At 43.8% G+C, this 25,764-nt stretch overlaps 1 protein-coding gene across 2 annotated transcripts in view; it reads right to left on the reverse strand.

The window, feature by feature from the left end:
• Positions 1 to 1,390: 1,390 nt before the first annotated feature.
• The window catches only part of EPSTI1 (epithelial stromal interaction 1), a 111,946-nt gene continuing 87,572 nt past the window's right edge, over positions 1,391 to 25,764 (reverse strand). For both annotated transcript variants that reach the window (XM_058670698.1, XM_058670697.1), the window contains 3 exons: positions 12,805 to 12,878; positions 5,811 to 5,910; positions 1,391 to 1,791 (listed from right to left, as the gene is read on the reverse strand). In XM_058670698.1, the coding sequence (XP_058526681.1) occupies positions 1,783 to 1,791; positions 5,811 to 5,910; positions 12,805 to 12,878 (183 nt within the window). In that variant the 3' untranslated portion in view covers positions 1,391 to 1,782. The remainder of the gene's footprint in view (positions 1,792 to 5,810; positions 5,911 to 12,804; positions 12,879 to 25,764) is intronic.

The raw sequence follows: 25,764 nt of genomic DNA on the forward strand, positions 1-25,764 counted from the left end.
GGCATAGGAAGGACAGACATGAAAACGAGCACATGACTGCAAGCAGGCCAGACTGGCAGGTGTAGGGCAGGAATGGTTGCAAAACGCCAGAGCAGTAAAATGCCCACGACAGCCATGCATGTAGTCAGCTTGGCCGTGTTTCCCACACAGGCAGAGGGATTTTGTTTTCCCCACGAGAGGCAGGGACAAGGATTGCAAATGGACCAAACGTTTTACATTGTTGTCAACAGCACTTACAGAGCTTCAGCTGGCACAGAAGAGGAAAACCAAGAATATCTGCATTATTATCCCCAGTGAAATGCCTGGGCACCATCTGCTCCCAGCTGCCCCTGCGCTACTGAATGTGGCCTTTCTGCCATGTGCCCTTGCCCAAAGTGGAGGCTCCAGCCTGTGTCTTGCTTCATGAATTTTAAATCCCAATGTTTCCCTGTATTTAGAAATGTGAAAAGCTAATTTCAACAGAGCAACTGGTATCATAGATTTCTTAGTGCTACAAACTCTATTAGTTGTACACCTAAAGAATGATTTGCTCTTTGCAGGCTTAATGCTTAGGTTGAACTCAGTACTTCCCTGTATAACATGAGCGGGGGTAAGAGAAGACAGGCTAGATGATGATGCATGAAAAAATCAATATTTTTGTATTCTACTCTATATGCACTTGTTCAAGGTCACAGAAGTGAACAGGAAAGTCTATTGCATGAGCAATAGAAAATAGCAAAGAAACAGCAAGTTTCTAAAATACCCACAAGCCACATAAGCCGTCACTGTCTGTGTCCAGTTGATTTTCATAAAAAAAAAAAAAAAAACCTTTTAGGAAATAAACTGTCCCATTGTAAGGATCAGGAGAGTAACACTAGAAAGTAAATCAAGATCAAAGCAAGATCTAATCATGATCACAGTGGTTTTTATCTAGTTGCATTTCATTTGAAAGAGAAAGATCTTCCGTTTATGGATTCATTCTGCCTAAATATCAGTCAGGGCTGGACCAGGCCAAAACCAAAAGCCAGGAACTCCTATCTGTTTCTGGAAAAGAAGCCAAATATCTGAGCCGCCACCTGCTGCCTCCCAGATGTGCACTGGCAGGAAGCAAGAACACAACAGCAGTGCTCTGAGCTGGGACGCGAGCATCCCAACCACGACGTCATCACCGTGATAAACACACACCTGCACGACATGGACCCTAAAGGAGAATATTAAAATGAGACCCCCTCAAGAGAATGAAAATTCAAGAACTGTTTATTAAAGCAGCTAATTTATATAAGGTCGCCAAGACTTATTTATATTTTCTTTAAAAGCACATAAGACATTTCTTATTTTGGTGATATTTATACTGTAAATTAAGGAAAATATCAAAAAACCTTAATATCAAATATCAAAAAACCAAAATATCCACAAACCTCACCTGAGAATCAGTGGCTTAGAGAGGTAAGCCTGGTAGCACCCACAGGTTTTACTAACCTGAGTGGATTAAGGGATTCCCCCTTTCTTTGTCATATTAACAATGCTCCAATTACTCTTCTACTAACAGGCAAAACCAATTAGAAAAATAACATAACATTTCCCTGGCAATGGAGGTTAACTGTAAGTGCTGTAATCAGTTCTTACAACCATGCATCGGTGATGACAGTAAGATGCCTGTCGTCCCAGCCTGCTCAGGAGAGTGTGTGGGCAGCAGAAACCAAGGTTAAAGACACGGAGGTTGAACAAAATCACATTAAAGAAAGGCATCACAGGAGGTTTTTCAAGGTCAGTTGATGAAGGCCAGATGGGAATGACCATTTCTCATTCACCCTAGAAGAAAAATGAGACAAAAATTACCATCAACAGCAACATCTAATTCTAAATCTCTGTTGTCCAAAACAAAATCTTTCAATTAAACAGCATTCTTTCCACCATCAGGCTAAAATGATTCCTCTTTTAGTGGTTTAAAGGACTAACAAAATGATTTCATGCTTGTGACATGGCCTTTGGTTCACAAAATGGCATCTGAAGAGTGCAGTGGTTTGTAGTGAACTCTCTCATTGGCTGTGTTGGAGAGAGCCTCACAAGGGTCGCAAACACAGTGCTTCCATATGATGTTATCTGCCTCCAGGTTTACAGCAAGGACAGGATGAATACATGGTGCAGCATAACAATTTAAATGGAAATAAGACAAGGAAAGCTAGTCTGAACTATGCCATAGGAAGGTGACTTCTAAGAGAACCTAGAGGCAGGCAGACAGACCAATGAGTCCCAACGCCCACCACGTGCAAATGGTCATGGAATTTTCAGACTTCCAACACTACTTGGCCAAGCTACATCTGGGATACAGATTACCACTGTTTGTTCTAACTAAAATCCTAGGTTGCCTCCTAGGTCATGGGCAATGTTTACCCGTACTTGAAAACAAGGATGTAGAATTTCCACAGCATTTCAAAAGTTCTCACCTACTTGTAGCGATTTAAAAAAAAAAATTTTTTTTCACCCTAGGTGCCTCATGAAAACTAACAGGGGACTTTAGAACATCAAAACACATTTTAAGGGTATAGAAGCAATTATACATTATTAAAGAGTAAGTGGATAGGTTGATTTATGTAAGACTGGGATTTCAAGATGTTTCAGAAAACAAATGTCTGTCCACTCATCATTTACACAGATTCTGTTAAGTGTCTACGCAACATTGCAAGAAACAGCTGCCTCTTTCTTTGGTGTTCATCTTAATTATATCATGTTTTCTACCTTCCTTCTCTTTTCTGTCTTTGGTTTCTTGTCAGTTCCAATATTTCCTCCAAGACTCAATCACGAGTTGGCTTCTAGGAGGCCCAAACCTCACCTACTAGTGTCTAAATTGATGACACTTTCCTAGTATATTTTAAATACCAACTACGGTCTATTTGTCATTTGCAAAACATAACCTAAACAAAAGATTAGTTTATGGCTTCTCTTTGAACTTTCGTTTGGGATTCTTCAGTGAACTGTGATTTTTAAATGTTAATGTAGATATAAAATATTTTTGGGGGGTTGTACTTTAGGTTCAAAAATAATTCTTCCCCAAATCAATTTTATATATAATCTCTATTGTTCTCTCCTAGAATCAAAATGTCTTCCTTTGTATGTATAGGTTTTAATTCATATGGAATTTATTTTGTGCAATGGTGTTAGGAAAAGGCCTAATTTCATGTGAACGTTTAATTATCACGACAACAATTGTGAAGGAGTCTTTTCCTGAAGTGATATGCTTGACCTCTACTGAGATGCATATTGATTCCAGAAATGATGGGGTCTCCTAACTGCATATTACATTCAATACTTAACTAAGTTCCCACATCTATTATCTTAATCTTCAGGAGTGCCTTGGCAACTTTTGGCTCTTTGCTTTACTTACAACATAGATAAACTGATAGGCTATTTGACAGCTCATCACATCCATCAACAAGATATAACTTTAACTTATTACGTAGTATCTTTCCATTGAATTTTATAACATTTTTAACAAAGGGTCGTGTGTATTTTTGGTTAGTTCTCTTTTATTTTTATGTAGAAACATAAAAATAATCTTTTATTTTTCATAGAAACAAAATTATTTTTTATATATCTACCATTATTCTTGAGCCTTGTTGATAATTTGAATATAAATTTGCTTGGATTTTCTTTGTAGATAATGGTATCAACTGTGATTTACACTTATATTTCCTTTTCAATTTTTACTTACATCTAATTCATAGGAAATGTTTGGATGCATTTTCATTATTAGAGGATTTGGGTCCTTTATTAGATGCAGGCATGTCCTCTGAATTTCTATTTTGCCAAGATTTTTGTTACCATAAATGAGTACTGGAATCTATCAAATGCTTTCTATCTCTTGAGATGATTATGTAGATTTTTTCCCTCTAATTTATGGGATAAATTATCTCAGTAGTTTGTTTATAATAAACCACAGTTGTATTTCCAGGATAAATTCAATTTGATTGGGCTATACTGTGCTTCTCAAATAATCAGTCCTGAGATGGGTGTTCAGTGCCAGTTCAGATGCCATCTGGGACACCATCATCATCTGACAGCTCAGGTTCATGTCCTAACTGCTTCAGATTATGGCTTCCTGTTGTCGTACCCCTGGAAGGCAGCAGGTGTCCCTGACTCCCATGTGAGCGATCTAGGTTGAGTTCCTGGCTGCTGGCTTCAGTCTGGCCTGCTCCTAGCTGTTGCAAGCATTTGGGAAATGATACCATGGAGGGAAGATCTCTTTGTCTCTGCCTCTGACTTACAAATTGAAAATAGCTTTCCTTTAAAAAAAAAAAAAAAAGAGTATCAGTACCAAGCCTGTCAAAATTTTGGGTCTTTTTTGAATCAATGTTATGAGTTACAAGGTGTATTTTTTCCATGTACAGTCTGATTTTCATTCAAACTTGCATTCACATACTTACTGATTTTGGAGAATATCTGAAATATGAGAAAAGTTTGTACTGTTTGGAAAACAGGAAAAAGTGCAGATAGAACAGTGGGGTGAAGAGGATCAAAGTTTTAGACCTGGTAAGCTTGAAATGTCTGTTACATAGCTAAGTAGAGCTACTGAGGAGGCAACTGGATACAAGTATAGAGACTGGAAGGAGCTCTAACTTAGAAACAGAAATCTGGGAGTAGCAAACATATATAGCTGGTAACTAATTTTATATGATTGAATGAAGTCACTTAGGTTTACATTGAAATAAGGTCCAAATATGGACCTTGCCTTATCTTGCCTTTTGTCCCTAAGCCATAATGAGATAACAGTGCAAGTGGTGAGTAGACAAATCTAGGGAGCATTCTCTGCAACTTCACCTATGGTCAAATATCTTCAATATGTGAATTTTGGAAAATCCATCCACTGATTTTCATTAATAGATGCCTTTCAAGGAAAACTGCATGTAAGACTTCTCTCACAGATGAAAGATGGACTTGTCAAAAATGATTTTTTGGTTTTTTGGTTGTTTTTTTTTTCCCCCTCAAGTATTTCTTAAAAGGCAACGTCTTCTAGAGTTACCAGGTCAACAAGTGCTCTATTGTATATTTCCAGTTCAAACATTTCTATCTGCTCCCTCTCCCCCACTCGCTCTCCACACACACCATTCTGCTGCCACACATATATTTTTAGTAAATACACAGGCACTAGAGCTTCAATTAAACAGTAAAACTGACAGAACTCAGTTTTGATTCTGCGCACGTTGCAGGCTTCACCACCACACAGCCCGAAGCCTTGGTCTTGCATCAGTAACAAACTGTACACACAAAATATGTACGTTGCACACACACTACGGCACTGCTATAAGGTTTTCTTCACAGATATATGTGAGGACTTCTCATTTTCAAGAAGTACCTTTTGCTGTAAGGTTTCTTTTTTTAAAAAAAAAAGTCATTTTGTGGTGAAAAATTAAATACTGGTTTCTTCGACGTGCTAGCTTTACTAAAGGAATATGTTACTAGAGAATGCTTACGATTTTTATAACCACAGTTATTTCAAATCGTCCTGAAAAATAAGAGTGTTCATTTGATTTTGTTGTAGACTGGGGCAAGGAGGGATGAAAATCCCACATTTGCAAGGTCATCACACTGGGGACCCAGAGCAGGTGTCATTTTTGACTGTGATTGGCCAGAGCTGAAATCTGGACTGCTTTGTTCTCTCACATGCTGTTGTGAGGTTTACAGAAATCACTCTGCCCGACCGACCATCACACAGCTGAACAGCATATCCAAAAAAACAAGACCTGGAAGAAGGCCACAACATATTTTTTTTTTAATTCTTGTTTTTATTCCTTGACTTTTAAAGATTTTTTTAAGGAAAAAGAAAAACTCACCCAGCTGTTACCACTATTCGTATTCCAACAGCCTGCAGCCTGCCCGAGGCCACCTGCTTGACTTTTGCCTTGGAGTCGGTCCAGAAAAGCATTATTTACCCTTTAAAACAATGAGAAATGCATGTAAGTAGAAAGCATGCTTCCGGCAAAGAGATTTCAGAGCAGCTAATGTGCTGCAAAAACCGACTGTGGGGACTGCTTCCCCTTTCAGCTTCGAAGAAATCTGCAAAGCTGCTTTTTCACATTAACCATAGGCCATGCTATCAACAGACTTGTACTGTGGCTCATGCCAGGCTTGGCTTAGGCCACAGAGGGCACACCGTTGCTTTTCTTCTAATTTATGTGTCTGCGAGACAGAGAAGAATGAGCTCCCACCTGCTCTTTCCCTCCCCATATGTCCACAACTGCCGCTTTTGGGATCAAAGCCAGGAACCAGGAACTCACATGGGGTCTCTTCTGTGTGAGGCAGGGACTGTTACCTGAATCACCATAGCTGCCTCCAAACGTCTATACTGGCAGAAAGCTAGTGTCAGGAGTTCATGCTGGATTTAAACCAAGGCACTTGATCCCAGACACTGGCATCTTGACCACTAGGCCAAAACATCACCCCATGGGCATAAATGCTTCTTCATTCAGAGTTTCAATCCCTCACCTTCTACCAAGACTGCAAGAACCTTAGTCACTCAATTAACTGCATCTCCCAGGGCCAGGCCAGGACTGAACCCCAGGGCTGAGGAAAGACGGAAGCAGCAGCAAGAACCAAAACGCAAAGACCCACATGTGGTTCTATGACATTACTCATCCAAAACATATGCCCTATTTGTCAGTCATGCCAAGGAAAGCTGCAGAAGTTAAAAGTACAAGGCAAATGTAAGAGCAGAAGAAGAAGGAAATATCAGAAGGGAATTTAGATTTTCGTGCTCGCTTCGGCAACACATATACTAAAAATGGGAATTTAAATTTTCAAAAGAATGGCTGGATGCTTCTCTTCCTGATGTTCTGTAACACTTGCAGCAACCAATTTCATAAAGCACATAGGAGGTAATATTGCCAGGAAAGGCAGGACAGGAAGGATGTTGTGGGGCTGTATGTTAAGCCACCATAAGGGACACAGGCATCCTATATAGAGTGCCAGTTCAAATCCCAACTAATGGTTCATAAGCTCTAGAAGCAATGGATAATGGCTCAAGTACTTTAGGTACCCACCACTCATGTTTAAGATCCAGATGGAATTTTAGGTTCCTGGCTTTGGACTAGCCCAACTTTGACCTTGTGGCCATTAGGGGAGTAAGCCAGCAGATGAAAGGTCTCTCTGTCACTTTGTTGTACAAATAAATAAATAAACTTTAAAAAAAAAAAGATTATCACAAAGGCCAGGCCAACAACGACTATATTCTATTGCTGGAGCTGTTTGTTTAGATGGCCGTTTCATAATTAATAATTAGTCCAAGTAATCGCTTTATGGATCTCTGTCTCATATTGAAATTTTCAATTAAAAAATGTGAAGGCAATAACCATATTCTGTGTTGCCCATATATGGCTGAGTAGTTAGGAACTTGGAAGCCAGGAAAATAGCATTGCATTAGGAACAGAGTACAGCAACACACTGCTTAGTGAAATGGGAATTCATTTTAAGAAATGTGTCCTTAAGCAAACCTGATATTGGGCAAACATCACAGAGTGACTTGATACCAATCTGTACACTGTAGGCATTTATAACACAATATGTTTATATATGTAAACATATCTACATAGAAAAATGTAAATCCTCTAAGCGATCAGAATTTTTCAGCTCCATTACCATCTTAAGGACAACTGGATAGGCGCTGCCCATCACTGACCAACACATCAAATCTGCATATACACAGACATGCACATCTGTACTTAGGAATGGTGGAAATAAGACTAGGAGCTCCTCTGAGGTGGAACCACAATGTCTGGGACATAGCAGGCATTCAGTACAGGTTAGCAGGCAGAAGTGAAGATGGGAACCAGTGGTATCAGCCTCCTTTTCAGTCATAACGATTGGCAAAAGAGTCATGGCCAATGGCCACAAGCTAACAACAGTGGGAACTTTAGGGAAATTAATGGTTGTGTGCTACAGCCAGCCGGCAGGCCACTTGTTGGTGCTTGCTCAGTGTCAAGATGCTGAGCCTAGGGCCCGGCGGCGTAGCCTAGCAGCTAAAGTCCTTGCCTTGAAAGCCCCAGGATCCCATATGGGCGCCGGTTCTAATCCCGGCAGCTCCACTTCCCATCCAGCTCCCTGCTTGTGGCCTGGGAAAGCAGTCGAGGACGGCCCAATGCATTGGGACCCTGCACCCATGTGGGAGACCTGGAAGAGGTTCCTGGCTTCGGATCAGCGCATACCAGCCGTTGTGGTCACTTGGGGAGTGAAACATCGGATGGAAGATCTTCCTTTCTGTCTCTCTTCCTCTCTGTATATCTGACTGTAATAAAATGAATAAATTTTTTTTAAAAAAAAAGATGCTGAGCCTATGTCAACCCAGTTGAACTCCCGGTTACTGAGCTACTTCATATCCATCAGGCAGTGGTGATGTATCAGTTATCCATGAGCTGCCCCCTTACCCCACCCCTTGCCATACATTCCACTCAAGCCCAGTCATTGCAGACTGCAAAGAGTTAAGTCTCCTCTTAATCTCTCAGCATGCATACTGGACAGTATTTTACGATCCTGGAGACCTGAATGTTCAGCAAGCAGAAACTTACCCTGATCCCTACTCAGCAACGCAGCTGGTGGACTGCCCATCCTGCTAGGGATGCTTTTATCCAGTCTTACAGTCAGTGGTGAAGATGGGCTTTCTCTCAGCATATCATACCACGTTCCACTCTGCGTCCAAACCATGGGAGATCTTGTTTGTGCTACCTCCGAAACACATCCTGAACTTACCTGTTTCTTTCCATGAAATGGCACCTGGTTCAGATCACAGTCATCTCTCACCTTTCTATTGCGTTCGTTCCCCTCTCTGTAATCCATTCTCCACACAGGAACCTTACTCAGGTCAGGAAGACATCATGTCTGTTTTTCTTCTTTTTTTGGTAACCTCTCATGATTTACCATTGGTCTGAAATCATGGCATACACAATCATGCACTGCCTTGTTCCCTGACTTATGGCATATTATTTTCATTCTTTACACATACTCCAATCATTTGGGCCTCAAAAAGGTCACGCTGATTCCTACTTTAGTCTTTGCACTTGCTTCTGTCCCTGATATTGTGGGGCTAAGGGAGTGGGGGTGCTTAGCCATGTATGTTTCTGCCCCCAGTCTCCGTGTGGCTGCTTTCTCCCTGTCCTTGGGTGCTACCTCTTCAGTGAGCTCTTTCTAAATCATCTATCACTTCCACTTACTTGCCCCCTTACCATCACTCTGATACGGGTCTCCCTATCTGAAATCATCTGAATGTTCAATTACCGACTTCTGTGTCTCTCTCCCTTTAGGCTTTGTTCGCTCTTACTCCCATCAGAGTATGCACCAGCAGTGTAAATACTGAACAAATGAATCTTTCAGGCACCTGGTCCCCACCTCTGCCTGTGGCAGTGACAGCAGTTACAGCTGCTGCTCTCCATTCCTTGTTACCACGAGGGTTGACGGCTGCTCATAAATACACAAGGTAATAGGGTTCACTTCTGACCATAAGTCACTAGGAAGATGTTCCCAAAGCTGAGCTCTTATTAATACTCTGGAGGTACCCTCTATTGGCCCCTTCTCTGCAATATGAATCAGTCAGAGACCATGAGTGGAAAAGAGATTCTCTTGGTTCCCATCAAGAATCGAAGAAGGCTACAGAAGTTCCAGCTTGTGGTTGTGTTTATTAATTTTAAACAATATTTGCATTTTATTACTGTCCAATGTGAACTCTGGGTTTCCACCCAAGGGTTAATTTAGATTTTTATAAAGTGCTATTTGGAGATGGCCCCAATCTCAGTAAATCATTTCTGATCATTCTAGGGCTTATCTCATGGCCCAGACTCCTTCAAGCCCTTGACCCTGGGGCTCTGTCTTTCCTCTCTGGATTTCTTACATCTGTCTTTTACTCAAATAACCATATTTGGGCAAATTCAAGTGTAATGGGATCAGGATATGTTGAGAAGCTTACTACAAATCCCACAAGCTTTTGAATATAAAATGCAGAGTTGAGTTTGCTGTGGGACAAAGTTCTGAGCAACAGAAACTCCACTGCATTTTTGACACTAGTGGAAAACCTAGCTTACATCCGCCACACCCACATGGCTGTTTTCCACAAGAATTTATTGACTGTTGTCATATAACATGGGAATGCCCACTGTAAACTTGAAATACAACACAAATGAAAGCTCTTTTCAAAAGGTGTACTAAGGAAATAGAATATCCATCTATTAAATCCTGGTGAGTAATTTCAGAATCAATTTCTAAGTTTCCTATCCAGAGAAATTTTATCATGAATTGAATCTAGATCTACCTTGAACTACAATCAATAAAAAGAAACAAGCAAACAAAAAAGATCAGGTATACAAAATAAACAGCTCCACTAATTTTAGGTATTTAGTGACATGAAAATAAAATTTAAACTGAGAATCAAGCTTCCGAAAATGGAGTGGACTGTGGGCATTTGGCCTAGTAGCTAAGATTTCCACATCTCAGGCCCAGCGCAGTGGTCCAGCAGCTGAAGTCCTTGTCTCACATGTGCCAGGATCCCATATGGGCAGCTGTTCTAATCCTGGTGGCCCTGCTTCCCATCCAACTCCCTGCTTGTGGCCTGGGAAAGCAGTCGAGGATGGCCCAAAGCCTTGGGACCCTGCACCAGTGTGGGAAACCTGGAGAGGCTCTGGGCTCCTGGCTTCGGATCAGCACAGCTCCGGCCATTGCAGCCACTTGGGGAGTGAAACATTGTATGGAAGATCTTCCTTTCTATCTCTTCTCCTGTCTGTATATCTGACTTTCAAATAAAAAATATATAAACCTTTTCTAAAAATGTCCACGTCTACACTGCAGTGCCTGAGCTCAAGTCCCAGCTCAGGCTCTCCTTCCTAACTGCAGTTTCATGCTAATGTGAACCATGGGAGTAAGAGGGGTAACAGGGGTAACAGGGGGTAACTCAAGGAGTTGGGTTCTTGCTTTCTACACAGGAGACCTGGACTGCATTCCCAGCTCCCACTTCAGCTCCAGTCCAGTCTGTCACTCTGGGCATGTGGGGGGTGAACCAAAAATTGGAACACCTCTGTGTCTGCTTCTCTGTCTCATTACTCTCAAATAAATAACTTTAAAAAAGTTATATATATACATATAGTTTTTTATATATACATTCCTATGCCAAAAAGTGATCATTATCCTACAAATGATTTACTTGTACTTTTATTGGGTACCCATCAAAAATTAAATTATTAGTGATGGCATCTATTAATGTAACAGATTGCTATCTTTAACAAATTTAAAGCCTTACAATCCAATTAATCCTCAGAAACCCATAAAATGAGTTACTACCAGCAAACAACATTATGTAAATTCCATACCAAGGCTAAAAAAAAAAAAACAGAAAGCATTTCAGAAACAAAATACAAGCCAATTTAAAAAAAAAAACTGATTTGTTGTTTAGTTTATAATAAATAGGCAGCCAGCAGTCTTGCTACTCCCCCAAATCTAACTCCTCAAAAGAGCCTAACCCAAGGGCCAGAGGTTTGATGCCCTTTAAACCAAAGGTGAACTCGTGTATTCATGTACAACATTCAAAAACTCTTCTGCCTGAACTATGGTGGCAGCATGGTCAAAAGAATATAAGTGTCTGTACAGCATAATGGGACCAGTCAGAATTGGGTGCCTCCACCCAGCACTTTGTGAAGTCCCTTATTTTCAAAATGAAACCATCATAGCTTAACAATACATTTTAGTGATAACAGGAAGCCTATATGTAAGACATGATATTCACTTTCAAAAGAATTTGTTCCTGTAAATCATAACAGCCTTTTCATTAAACTCCCCCAAGACACTCAAGCATGCCCTCAAAGGACGATCCTAGCAAAATAATGCAGAGATTATTTTGCAGTATATTATTTAATATGCAACATATTATTTAAATATGCTGGCTGATGGCACTGACTTTGAAAGTAACATTCTATAGGGGCTCTCCATGACTAACACCCTACATGATCTAATAAGACAGGGAATACTGACACTATAAAAATTACTTAATGGTTCTGTCTTAAGATTTTTTCCACTAATGTATTAGTCACTATATAATGATTTAGTGAACTTTTGTCTCAGCTTTTGTACTCAAGCATGAATATCAGACTATCTATACTAATTCAGTTCTCCTAAAGTGGCTTACAAATGTTGAAGCATCATTCCAAAGGGTTATAATGCTTTGCCCCATGCAAAGCAAACTGAATCTCTAAATAAACACAAGTCAGGGGAGCACAAGTCAGTTTCCTAACATGAATTTAACATGCAACTTAACCAGGAAAATGGGAAATTGCGTGTGCCTGTTGCTGTGTATGTACACACTTATATGTATACATAGATACGCAGCAGTGTGTCTACTTTACACATACACTATTCCCTAATAAGAAAGATTTAAAGATAACATGGGCCATTGAACCTAATGGTTAAAACTCTCCCTGGAACACCCATACCCTACATCAGATCTGAGTTCAAGTCCCTCGTCCACTCCCAGCTGTCACATCCCTAGTTCCTATTAATGTACAGCCTTGGACGCAGCAGGAGACAGCTCGTGTACCTGAGTCCCTGCAAACTATGTGCGAGACATTCACTGAGTTTCTGGCTCCTGTTTTGGCCTAGCCCAGTCCCAGCCATGTGAGTATTTGGAGGATGAAACAAGAGATGAAAAATTCCTCTCCCTCTTTCTCAGTCTTTCAAATAAATTGTAACATAGATTACAAAATTATATTTAGTATTACTATAGCGCTTTCCTAAAGCATTGCAAAAATTTTATATGTAATTGATTTAACCATAAATGCTTATTTTATAGGCCAGTTGTACCTCCTTTGTTCAGACTGGTGCATTCTGGCTCTTTCTTCCTCTTGCTGCTGTCGCTTAAGTTCCAGTAATTCACTCTAGGAACAATAAAAGTGTAAAAATATGGTTTTCAATTAACAGAGTTGTACAGGAGACTCCAAATCAATTACATATTTAACCTTAGTTGATATAATATTTCAGTTTTGAAACTTTTATTTAAGTACTATTTGGATGCGATTTTATTTTCACATACAAGTAGGTAGCAAAAAAATAATTGTGACTTAGTAAAACAGAATAGCTTGGTGAGCATAAAATTGTTCCATTAAAAAGTCCATGTGCATGGCCAACAGTCCAGACTAAGGGCTAATACACACACGGTGGAAACACAATGGGAGTCGAAGTCATCTGTGTCTTACAAAGAAACACATATTAGATTAGTTCCTTTAGGAATATCGTATATTATTTGGGGTAGTTCACTAGCATTTCCTTGCTAATACAATCATGGTGACATTTATGAATAGAAACCTAGATTCAGTTCTGTAGCACAGTTATGTTAGTAAAACATCGGCCTTCCTGGACAGTAAACACTTATCTAGTGCGGAATAATTACTTCTAGCTCCCACAGAACTTTGGTCTCCTAAAGTAGATACTTCAATTAAATCACTCACATTCCTACCACTGAACCTCTACTTTCTAACACTCGAACTATCTTCCCCAAAGAGGCCACTCCTTCCAGACTCAGTTACTGCGTTTACAGCATTACACCAAAGCACTTTGTCCAGGATTTCACTAATACCTTGCTAACTACCAGTTGGAGTTTTAATCCCATTTCAAAGACATGGAAAAAAAAAGCAGAAAGCAGAAAAAAAAATTAATGAATCCAAAACATAAATCCAGGCCTGAGTCACAGAGATTTTCCGGCAGAGAAAACATTGTCATATCTTGATAAATACATACCTAGAAAAAATGGTGATGGTGGTTTTCATTAGCCACTGAAATGCAGACAAGTGTAAAATGTGATCAAGATTCAGATTGACAGTTTTTAAAAACTGTATTAAAACGCTACCCAACACTCTATAGTTTTCAAAGACTTGTTTCTGAAGCTGCTACATTCCAAATCTACCGCTCATCACTCCCCAAATCACACTATTTAACGCTGTCTCCTCTATAGCATTCACAAGGGAAAATCAGAAAGTTTTCAAAGTAATTGAAAAATATTCACTTTCTCGGCAAGCATTTGTTCAGCACTTAGATGCCAACCATTATGTCAGAATCTCACTTTTCCAACAATGCCATAAAGTCCTTTGATTTTCATTTTCACCGGTGTATGCACATTGTCTCAAAAAAGAATTCCAAGCATCAGTACTATTAATTGGTACTACTGAGGTGGGTACCTAAGTAAAAGCTGTCTCCCTCTCCCCCAACTCCTGCAACCATTTTTAATAACTGGGTGCTGTTACACCTGTCAATCACATCCTTCACAGCAGGCGGGTTTTTCTATTTCATATTTTTTTAATTACACTGATTTTTTACTTCCTTCTGTGAGTAAGATTTTTATTTCTATTATTACGTCCACCTCTACCCAACTCCTCCCAGCCCCGGAGTACCCTTACTCTTTGGTCGTTTGAAGCACCCCGTGCATTGAGGGAAGGGATCTAGGGATGAGAGAGCTCCTCATTTAGCTTCCAAGTCATCCTCTGCTTTCAACTCTAGCCTTCAGAGGAACCAGGTCCCACAGCTCCTGCACTTTAGCTAGCCCGCTTGTGCCTACTTCTCGTACTAAGTCATTGACCACTGGCCTTTTACTCTCTAACTTCTTCATATCTCTTAGTACTGTAAACACTTGGCCTGTACTTTCTCTTTAATTGTTTCTCTTGTCTTTTTATTAAAATCCTGTGTTTTCTTTTTAGTGGGATATAGAGAGAGAGGTTCTGGACATAAGCAAATGAGATGTTTCTGAAGGATAATGTTTAACCAAGTAAACTTGGGCATCAGTAAATGAAAATGTTAGTAAAATCCTGTTACTGAATGTTTGACAACTTTCAAAGTCAACAGGTATATAAGTTATCATTTGGTTATTAATAGGCAGCGGAGGCTAGCACTACGGCTCAGCCAACTAAGGCCCCACCTGCAATGTTGGTATGTCAAATCACAGTGTTAGTTCAAGTCCAGGCTACCTCGTTTATAGTCCAGGTCTCTGCTAATGTATCTGGAAAAGCAGTAAAGAATAGCTCAAGCACTTGGGCTCCTGTCACCCAACTAGAGCCCTGGACACCTGGCTTCTGCCTGGACCAGCCATTATGGTCATTTGAAAAATGAACCAAGAAATGATACACCAATACAGGAGAGAGGATTCGGTAAATGACAATAGACTACCCGATTACCGAGAGCAAAAATCAATGCTGATCCTTCACTTTTATACACAAATCAATTTTATGGAGATCTCAGATTTGAACCTAAGGTGGAATTAAAAGTTCATAAAGCAAGCATATATTTATTTTAAACTCAAGTGAGGAATGTTCAGAAATAATAAAAGAGAAGGGATTGAGTCAAAATTTCTATTAGTAAAAAATATTATGAACAAGTAACCTAATAAATTTATATGACACACATGGATAATTCAATGCTCATTCATTAATTCACCTGTGCCTGGGCACATATGACTTGGAGCCATATGATAGGGTTACAGTGGTGAGGAAGATGAGCACACTGCTGCTTAAGGATTATACCACAGAGAAAGAAGTAAGAAAATATCCACCTGTGGTCCACGCACAGGAATTACACAGATTTGAGCTTCAGTAGCTGACTGATCATTTTATTCAATATACATTTCATATTTTAAATTTTTAACTGCTATGTAGAAACTGAATATATGTATAGGGCATCATGTGATGCTCTGATTGATATATACAATGCGTAATATTAAATGAGGATTAAGAAAAAAACAGAATGCAAAAATTTTCTCCCATTCTGTTGGTTGCTTCTTCACTTTTTTAATTGTTTCCTTTGCTGTACAGAAACTTTTTAGTTTGATATAGTCCCATTTGTTCATTTTGGATTTGATCGTCGTTGCTTTAGGCGTCTTTTCTAAGAAGTCTTTCCCTGTTCCTATATCTTGGAGTGTGCTTCCTATGTTTTCCTTTAGTAGTTTAATGGTTTCTGGGTGTAGGTTTAGGTCCTTGAGCCAATTAGAGCTGATTTTTGTATAGTGTGACAGGTGCGGGTCCTGCTTCTTTACTCTGCAAGCTGCTATCCAGTTGTCCCAACAGCTTTTATTGAATAGACCAGGTTTTTTACCTGGATTGTTTTCTGTTTTCTTGTCAAAGATTAGTTGACTATACATGTGTGAATTCCCTTCTGATGTTTCTATTCTATTCCACTGATCTTCTTCTCTGTTTCTGTACCAGTACCAGACTGTTTCGATAACCACTGCTCTATAGTATGTCTTGAGGTCTGGAATTGTGATTCCTCCAGTTTGATTTCTATTTTTCAAGACAGCTTTAGCTATTCGTGGTTTTTGTGATTCCAGATGAACTTCTGTATCATCTTTTCTATTTCTGAGAAGAATGTTGCTGGGATTTTGATTGGGATTGCGTTGAATCTATATATTGCTTTCGGTAATATGGCCATTTTGATAATGTTGGTCCTGCCAATCCAAGAACATGGTAAGGTTCTCCATTTTTTAAGGTCTTCTTCTATTTCTTTTTTAAATGATTTATAGTTTTCATCATAGAGGTCTTTCACATCTTTAGTTAACTTAATTCCTAGGTATTTAAGATTCCTTTCCTCTATTTTAAAGGGAACTGTACTTACAATTTCTTTCTCAGTGGTGGAATTATTTGTATACACTAGTGCCATTGATTTGCGTTCATTAATTTTGTATCCTGCTACTTTGCCAAAGTCTCTTATGAGTTCCAATAGTCTTTTGACTGAGTCTTTTGGTTCTCCTATGTAGAGAATCATGTCATCTGCGAATAGCGATAATTTCAATTCCTCATTTCCAATTTGTATTCCTTTAATTGCTTTCTACACAAGTGACTACAAAGAGTTTCAGAAACCAGGGATAGTGAAAAAACAAACCCTGTAGCAAAATGGGCAAAGGAAATGAACAGACACTTCTCAAAAGAACAGATTCAAATGGCTAACAAACATATGAAAAGATGCTCAGGCTCTCTAGCCATCAGAGAGATACAAATGAAAACCACCTTGAGGTACCACCTAATTCCTGTGAGACTGGCCTACATTCAGAATTCGAAAAACAACACATTCTGGCGTGCATGTGGGGAGAAAGGTACCCTCCTTCACTGCTGGTGGGAGTGTAGGCGGGTACAATCATTGTGGAAATCCATATGGAGAGTGCTTGGAAAATTGCAAATAAACCTGCCATATGACCCAGCAATCCCGCTCTTAGGAATATACCCAACAGAAGTAAAATCTGCATATGAGAAGGGAATCTGTAATCCTATATTTACAGCAGCACAATCTACAATAGAGATGACATGGAAACAAACCAGATGTGCGTCTAAGGAAGAATGGTTAAAAAAACTGTGGTACATCTACTCAATGGAATATTACTCAGCTGTCAAGAAGAATGATATTATTCTATTTAAAACCAGGTGGTCCCAACTAGAAACCATTATGCTCAGCGAAATGAGTCAATCACAAAAGAATAAATACCATATATTCTCTCTCATATAAGGAAGCCAACATGGAAAGGGTAACTCAAATAGTCCAATCTATACTGTTTTTTTTTTGAGCGTCTGTTGGCTGTTTTGGCTGTGTCTCAGATGTTTTGATGTTTTTATGTCGGTTTGTTTGCTTCTAAATAATTTCTTTTCTCTAGTGGAGTTCATCAAGTGCCCATGGAGTATGCAATGGCAATATAGTTCATAAGAGACTTCTGTGTTTCCTTTTAGTTAAGCATGTGCTGCCTACTCAGTGGCACATTACTTAATCAAGGTGCTACAATTTGTTGTTGACGTTGTTGCTGTTGTTATTCATGCTGTGATTGATGTGGCTGTTATGAAATGATGTCAATCCGAAAAATAGTTAAAAAAATGTTCTAGATATGAGAAAAAAAAATGTCTTTGGTATTTTGAGATTGCAATAAGCTTGTAAACTGCTTTAAGTACGATGGGTATTTTGATGATATTAATACTTTCAATATACAGGAATTTGATTTTAGCAGATAATTTTGTACTATGAATGTTTACTGTTAGTACCAGGTGTGAAATATGGCTTTTTGTTATTGTTATACTTTTGTTTTCAAAAGATTAATTTTTCTGGCCGAAAGTCTTCATTATTTTAGAGGTAATCTGTGACTACTTTGCCATGTGTGTGTTTTTCCTTTCTTCCTGCGTGTTCCATGAGGAAGATATTCTGACTTTGTAGATGAAACATGCTCATGCTTTATTGTACAAGAAGTCTTATGTTTTTAAAGCAAATAAAGGTGTTTAAAAAAAAGAAAAAAACAGAAGAAATGAAGAATGGAAGGAACAGAACGGTAAAAGGGAAGGGAAGAGAAGGAAGGAAAGAAAGGGAAAAGGAAAGGAAAACAAAAGAAAAAAAAGGGAGAGAAAATATTCTAAATATATGTACGATAGAACTCCAAAAATTCTTCTATCTCACTTTAATTCAGTAACTATGGAATCTTTAATCCCAACATTCCTCCCTTCTATGCTCCCCACTCTCTGATAAGCATCATTATTATATTTCTAACTGCTAATTTTTATGAGAGCAACTTAAGATGCTAAATATGAGTTAGAACAAGCAGTATTCACCACTGTGCCAGGCTCATTTGACCTAAAAAAATGATTTCCAGTCCCATCCGTATTGTTGCAAGTGACAACATTTCATCCTTTTTTATGGATTAGCAGTATTCCATGGTGTGTAACTATCGCATTTTCTTCACGCACTGCTGTGATGGACATCAGATTATTTCATTTGTTGACTAATATAAATTGTTCTGCTGCAATCACAGAACTCTCTGTGATTGGTTTCATTTCCTTTGGATTTATACCTAGTAGTAGAATTGCTGGAACATACTGTAATCATATGTCAAAATTTCTGAGGCACCTCCATATTGTTTTTCCAAAATGACTTACTAATTTACATCTCATCAACAGTGTATAAGTGTTCCTTTTTTCCACACTCTCTCTGGCACTTTTGTCTTCCTACTAATAACCATAGTAACGAGAATGAAGTATTGTGTCATTGTAGTTTTTATTTGTGTTTCCCTGGTGATTAACTAAGCTGAATATTTTTCAGGTGCCTCTTAATCCTGTATACGTCTTCTTTCGAAAATTATCTATTTAGATCTGTTGTGGATTTTTGAGACTAAGGCTCAGAGAAGGTTTACGGAAGTCACTAAGGGCCTCATATAAACCCATGAGGCAAAGGCAGCAACCAGAGAGGAAACGGGGCCACAGTTGGAACAGATTGTTTGCAGATAACCTGCAGGTGACCTGTAAACTCAAAATGCTCATCATCTTCACGTGTAACCAAAAAAACACAAATCAAAACAATGGAACAAGATTTTTCTATCATACTGGCAATAATCAGAAAAGTTTGAGATACAATCAGGTCCATTCAAATGCTTTAGTAGAGTGTCCGTATTAGTGAAGGCTAACTTAGTTTTTGGAAGACAACTTATTAATGACCAGTGACGCACAACGCTGTCTCTATCATTTGCAGAAGGATTCAAAGATTTACGTATATGAATGTTCACAGTTACATTATGGAGAAGATAGAAGCTCAAGGTACAATCTTAAAACTACAGTTAGACTATCAACACAATGGAATATTATGGAACACTTACAAAGAAGGTAGCAGATCCATTGTTGGGGTGGGTTTGCAAGATCTATGGAGAGATCTCTGAGAAATATTAAGTGATAAAAGACAAAATCAGGGGCCAGCACGGTAGCCTAGTGGCTAAAGTCCTGGTCTTGCATGCACTGGAATCCCAAATGGGTACCGGTTCCTATCCCAACTGCTCCACTTCCCATCCAGCTTCCCAGCTTCCTGCATGTGGTCTGAGAAGGCAGCCGAGGATGACCCAGAGACTGGGGACCCTGCACCCGGGTGGGAGACCCGAAAGAGGCTCCTCACTCTTGGCTTCCGATCGGCTCAATTTCAGCTGTTGTGGCCACTTGGGGAGTGAATCAGCAGATGGAAGATCTTCCTGTCTCTCCTCTTTGCTGCATATATGACTTTCCAATAAAAATAAATAAACCTTAAAAAAAAAGACAAAACAGAGTAGTTTTCTTTGGACGCTTTTATATAAATGGAAACATATATACATACGTATGTACATATATATATATATATATATATATATCCATTTCAACTCTTATGTGTTGGTATGTATCACATGTAAGACTTTTTTTAGAAAAACACATAAGGAAATGTTAACTGTAATTGCCACTGGGGCACAGAACCTGGCACGTGAGTGGGCATGCTTTTTTTAAAACTTTGATCTATCTCACATATGATTTTTTTCATACAAGGATTTATTCCTGGTGTGGGAGGCCCTCAATGTCTCACTATGTTTCTCTATTTAATACAAAAAAACACACAGTTAAAGAGGGCAACACTACATTATTAAGGTGAAGATTGATGAGGAGAAACAAAGGAGGGGGGAAGAATTTAACACAGAACATCCTATTCCAAGGGCAAGAACAGAGGAACAGGGCCAACTGGAAGGAAAACAGAGGCAAGCAGCTGATGAGGCATCGCCATGCAGGAGCTCTGTCCAGAAGGCTGAGGGGAGTCCCCGGCATCACGGCACTCAGCTCCGTCTCCAACACCAAGAAGGATCATTTCAGGTAATTAATTTGTTCGGCTGAGCTGGGCTGACGGTCATCACAGATGTGTCTGCATGCCTTAGAAACGCAGTCTTGGGTTCGGGCCTTGGGATTCGGGGGCAACTGCCGCTCCTCACAGTGTGGCGGCTGTGGGGGGTGCCCCTGCCGGGTCGGACCCAATGCTGGGGGCTCACGCCAAAGACACTGCCGCAAGGCAGTGAACGAGTCCTCGGCCTCATCCAGGACCCAAGAGAGCTCAGTCCTCAGGGTAAGTGCACCATGTGGGAACTTGGGAACTGGCTTAAAATTCCTAGCTCCACCCAGCCGCTAATATCTGGCAGCTAGGTGAGTCTGGGAGGGGTTCGGGCCTTGGGATTCGGGGGCAACTGCCGCTCCTCACAGTGTGGCGGCTGTGGGGGGTGCCCCTGCCGGGTCGGACCCAATGCTGGGGGCTCACGCCAAAGACACTGCCGCAAGGCAGTGAACGAGTCCTCGGCCTCATCCAGGACCCAAGAGAGCTCAGTCCTCAGGGTAAGTGCACCATGTGGGAACTTGGGAACTGGCTTAAAATTCCTAGCTCCACCCAGCCGCTAATATCTGGCAGCTAGGTGAGTCTGGGAGGGGTTCGGGCCTTGGGATTCGGGGGCAACTGCCGCTCCTCACAGTGTGGCGGCTGTGGGGGGTGCCCCTGCCGGGTCGGACCCAATGCTGGGGGCTCACGCCAAAGACACTGCCGCAAGGCAGTGAACGAGTCCTCGGCCTCATCCAGGACCCAAGAGAGCTCAGTCCTCAGGGTAAGTGCACCATGTGGGAACTTGGGAACTGGCTTAAAATTCCTAGCTCCACCCAGCCGCTAATATCTGGCAGCTAGGTGAGTCTGGGAGGGGTTCGGGCCTTGGGATTCGGGGGCAACTGCCGCTCCTCACAGTGTGGCGGCTGTGGGGGGTGCCCCTGCCGGGTCGGACCCAATGCTGGGGGCTCACGCCAAAGACACTGCCGCAAGGCAGTGAACGAGTCCTCGGCCTCATCCAGGACCCAAGAGAGCTCAGTCCTCAGGGTAAGTGCACCATGTGGGAACTTGGGAACTGGCTTAAAATTCCTAGCTCCACCCAGCCGCTAATATCTGGCAGCTAGGTGAGTCTGGGAGGGGTTCGGGCCTTGGGATTCGGGGGCAACTGCCGCTCCTCACAGTGTGGCGGCTGTGGGGGGTGCCCCTGCCGGGTCGGACCCAATGCTGGGGGCTCACGCCAAAGACACTGCCGCAAGGCAGTGAACGAGTCCTCGGCCTCATCCAGGACCCAAGAGAGCTCAGTCCTCAGGGTAAGTGCACCATGTGGGAACTTGGGAACTGGCTTAAAATTCCTAGCTCCACCCAGCCGCTAATATCTGGCAGCTAGGTGAGTCTGGGAGGGGTTCGGGCCTTGGGATTCGGGGGCAACTGCCGCTCCTCACAGTGTGGCGGCTGTGGGGGGTGCCCCTGCCGGGTCGGACCCAATGCTGGGGGCTCACGCCAAAGACACTGCCGCAAGGCAGTGAACGAGTCCTCGGCCTCATCCAGGACCCAAGAGAGCTCAGTCCTCAGGGTAAGTGCACCATGTGGGAACTTGGGAACTGGCTTAAAATTCCTAGCTCCACCCAGCCGCTAATATCTGGCAGCTAGGTGAGTCTGGGAGGGGTTCGGGCCTTGGGATTCGGGGGCAACTGCCGCTCCTCACAGTGTGGCGGCTGTGGGGGGTGCCCCTGCCGGGTCGGACCCAATGCTGGGGGCTCACGCCAAAGACACTGCCGCAAGGCAGTGAACGAGTCCTCGGCCTCATCCAGGACCCAAGAGAGCTCAGTCCTCAGGGTAAGTGCACCATGTGGGAACTTGGGAACTGGCTTAAAATTCCTAGCTCCACCCAGCCGCTAATATCTGGCAGCTAGGTGAGTCTGGGAGGGGTTCGGGCCTTGGGATTCGGGGGCAACTGCCGCTCCTCACAGTGTGGCGGCTGTGGGGGGTGCCCCTGCCGGGTCGGACCCAATGCTGGGGGCTCACGCCAAAGACACTGCCGCAAGGCAGTGAACGAGTCCTCGGCCTCATCCAGGACCCAAGAGAGCTCAGTCCTCAGGGTAAGTGCACCATGTGGGAACTTGGGAACTGGCTTAAAATTCCTAGCTCCACCCAGCCGCTAATATCTGGCAGCTAGGTGAGTCTGGGAGGGGTTCGGGCCTTGGGATTCGGGGGCAACTGCCGCTCCTCACAGTGTGGCGGCTGTGGGGGGTGCCCCTGCCGGGTCGGACCCAATGCTGGGGGCTCACGCCAAAGACACTGCCGCAAGGCAGTGAACGAGTCCTCGGCCTCATCCAGGACCCAAGAGAGCTCAGTCCTCAGGGTAAGTGCACCATGTGGGAACTTGGGAACTGGCTTAAAATTCCTAGCTCCACCCAGCCGCTAATATCTGGCAGCTAGGTGAGTCTGGGAGGGGTTCGGGCCTTGGGATTCGGGGGCAACTGCCGCTCCTCACAGTGTGGCGGCTGTGGGGGGTGCCCCTGCCGGGTCGGACCCAATGCTGGGGGCTCACGCCAAAGACACTGCCGCAAGGCAGTGAACGAGTCCTCGGCCTCATCCAGGACCCAAGAGAGCTCAGTCCTCAGGGTAAGTGCACCATGTGGGAACTTGGGAACTGGCTTAAAATTCCTAGCTCCACCCAGCCGCTAATATCTGGCAGCTAGGTGAGTCTGGGAGGGGTTCGGGCCTTGGGATTCGGGGGCAACTGCCGCTCCTCACAGTGTGGCGGCTGTGGGGGGTGCCCCTGCCGGGTCGGACCCAATGCTGGGGGCTCACGCCAAAGACACTGCCGCAAGGCAGTGAACGAGTCCTCGGCCTCATCCAGGACCCAAGAGAGCTCAGTCCTCAGGGTAAGTGCACCATGTGGGAACTTGGGAACTGGCTTAAAATTCCTAGCTCCACCCAGCCGCTAATATCTGGCAGCTAGGTGAGTCTGGGAGGGGTTCGGGCCTTGGGATTCGGGGGCAACTGCCGCTCCTCACAGTGTGGCGGCTGTGGGGGGTGCCCCTGCCGGGTCGGACCCAATGCTGGGGGCTCACGCCAAAGACACTGCCGCAAGGCAGTGAACGAGTCCTCGGCCTCATCCAGGACCCAAGAGAGCTCAGTCCTCAGGGTAAGTGCACCATGTGGGAACTTGGGAACTGGCTTAAAATTCCTAGCTCCACCCAGCCGCTAATATCTGGCAGCTAGGTGAGTCTGGGAGGGGTTCGGGCCTTGGGATTCGGGGGCAACTGCCGCTCCTCACAGTGTGGCGGCTGTGGGGGGTGCCCCTGCCGGGTCGGACCCAATGCTGGGGGCTCACGCCAAAGACACTGCCGCAAGGCAGTGAACGAGTCCTCGGCCTCATCCAGGACCCAAGAGAGCTCAGTCCTCAGGGTAAGTGCACCATGTGGGAACTTGGGAACTGGCTTAAAATTCCTAGCTCCACCCAGCCGCTAATATCTGGCAGCTAGGTGAGTCTGGGAGGGGTTCGGGCCTTGGGATTCGGGGGCAACTGCCGCTCCTCACAGTGTGGCGGCTGTGGGGGGTGCCCCTGCCGGGTCGGACCCAATGCTGGGGGCTCACGCCAAAGACACTGCCGCAAGGCAGTGAACGAGTCCTCGGCCTCATCCAGGACCCAAGAGAGCTCAGTCCTCAGGGTAAGTGCACCATGTGGGAACTTGGGAACTGGCTTAAAATTCCTAGCTCCACCCAGCCGCTAATATCTGGCAGCTAGGTGAGTCTGGGAGGGGTTCGGGCCTTGGGATTCGGGGGCAACTGCCACTCCTCACAGTGTGGCGGCTGTGGGGGGTGCCCCTGCCGGGTCGGACCCAATGCTGGGGGCTCACGCCAAAGACACTGCCGCAAGGCAGTGAACGAGTCCTCGGCCTCATCCAGGACCCAAGAGAGCTCAGTCCTCAGGGTAAGTGCACCATGTGGGAACTTGGGAACTGGCTTAAAATTCCTAGCTCCACCCAGCCGCTAATATCTGGCAGCTAGGTGAGTCTGGGAGGGGTTCGGGCCTTGGGATTCGGGGGCAACTGCCGCTCCTCACAGTGTGGCGGCTGTGGGGGGTGCCCCTGCCGGGTCGGACCCAATGCTGGGGGCTCACGCCAAAGACACTGCCGCAAGGCAGTGAACGAGTCCTCGGCCTCATCCAGGACCCAAGAGAGCTCAGTCCTCAGGGTAAGTGCACCATGTGGGAACTTGGGAACTGGCTTAAAATTCCTAGCTCCACCCAGCCGCTAATATCTGGCAGCTAGGTGAGTCTGGGAGGGGTTCGGGCCTTGGGATTCGGGGGCAACTGCCGCTCCTCACAGTGTGGCGGCTGTGGGGGGTGCCCCTGCCGGGTCGGACCCAATGCTGGGGGCTCACGCCAAAGACACTGCCGCAAGGCAGTGAACGAGTCCTCGGCCTCATCCAGGACCCAAGAGAGCTCAGTCCTCAGGGTAAGTGCACCATGTGGGAACTTGGGAACTGGCTTAAAATTCCTAGCTCCACCCAGCCGCTAATATCTGGCAGCTAGGTGAGTCTGGGAGGGGTTCGGGCCTTGGGATTCGGGGGCAACTGCCGCTCCTCACAGTGTGGCGGCTGTGGGGGGTGCCCCTGCCGGGTCGGACCCAATGCTGGGGGCTCACGCCAAAGACACTGCCGCAAGGCAGTGAACGAGTCCTCGGCCTCATCCAGGACCCAAGAGAGCTCAGTCCTCAGGGTAAGTGCACCATGTGGGAACTTGGGAACTGGCTTAAAATTCCTAGCTCCACCCAGCCGCTAATATCTGGCAGCTAGGTGAGTCTGGGAGGGGTTCGGGCCTTGGGATTCGGGGGCAACTGCCGCTCCTCACAGTGTGGCGGCTGTGGGGGGTGCCCCTGCCGGGTCGGACCCAATGCTGGGGGCTCACGCCAAAGACACTGCCGCAAGGCAGTGAACGAGTCCTCGGCCTCATCCAGGACCCAAGAGAGCTCAGTCCTCAGGGTAAGTGCACCATGTGGGAACTTGGGAACTGGCTTAAAATTCCTAGCTCCACCCAGCCGCTAATATCTGGCAGCTAGGTGAGTCTGGGAGGGGTTCGGGCCTTGGGATTCGGGGGCAACTGCCGCTCCTCACAGTGTGGCGGCTGTGGGGGGTGCCCCTGCCGGGTCGGACCCAATGCTG

Source organism: Ochotona princeps, chromosome 12 (genome assembly GCF_030435755.1).
Source record: "Ochotona princeps isolate mOchPri1 chromosome 12, mOchPri1.hap1, whole genome shotgun sequence".
In the NCBI taxonomy this organism is placed as follows: Eukaryota; Metazoa; Chordata; class Mammalia; order Lagomorpha; family Ochotonidae; genus Ochotona; species Ochotona princeps.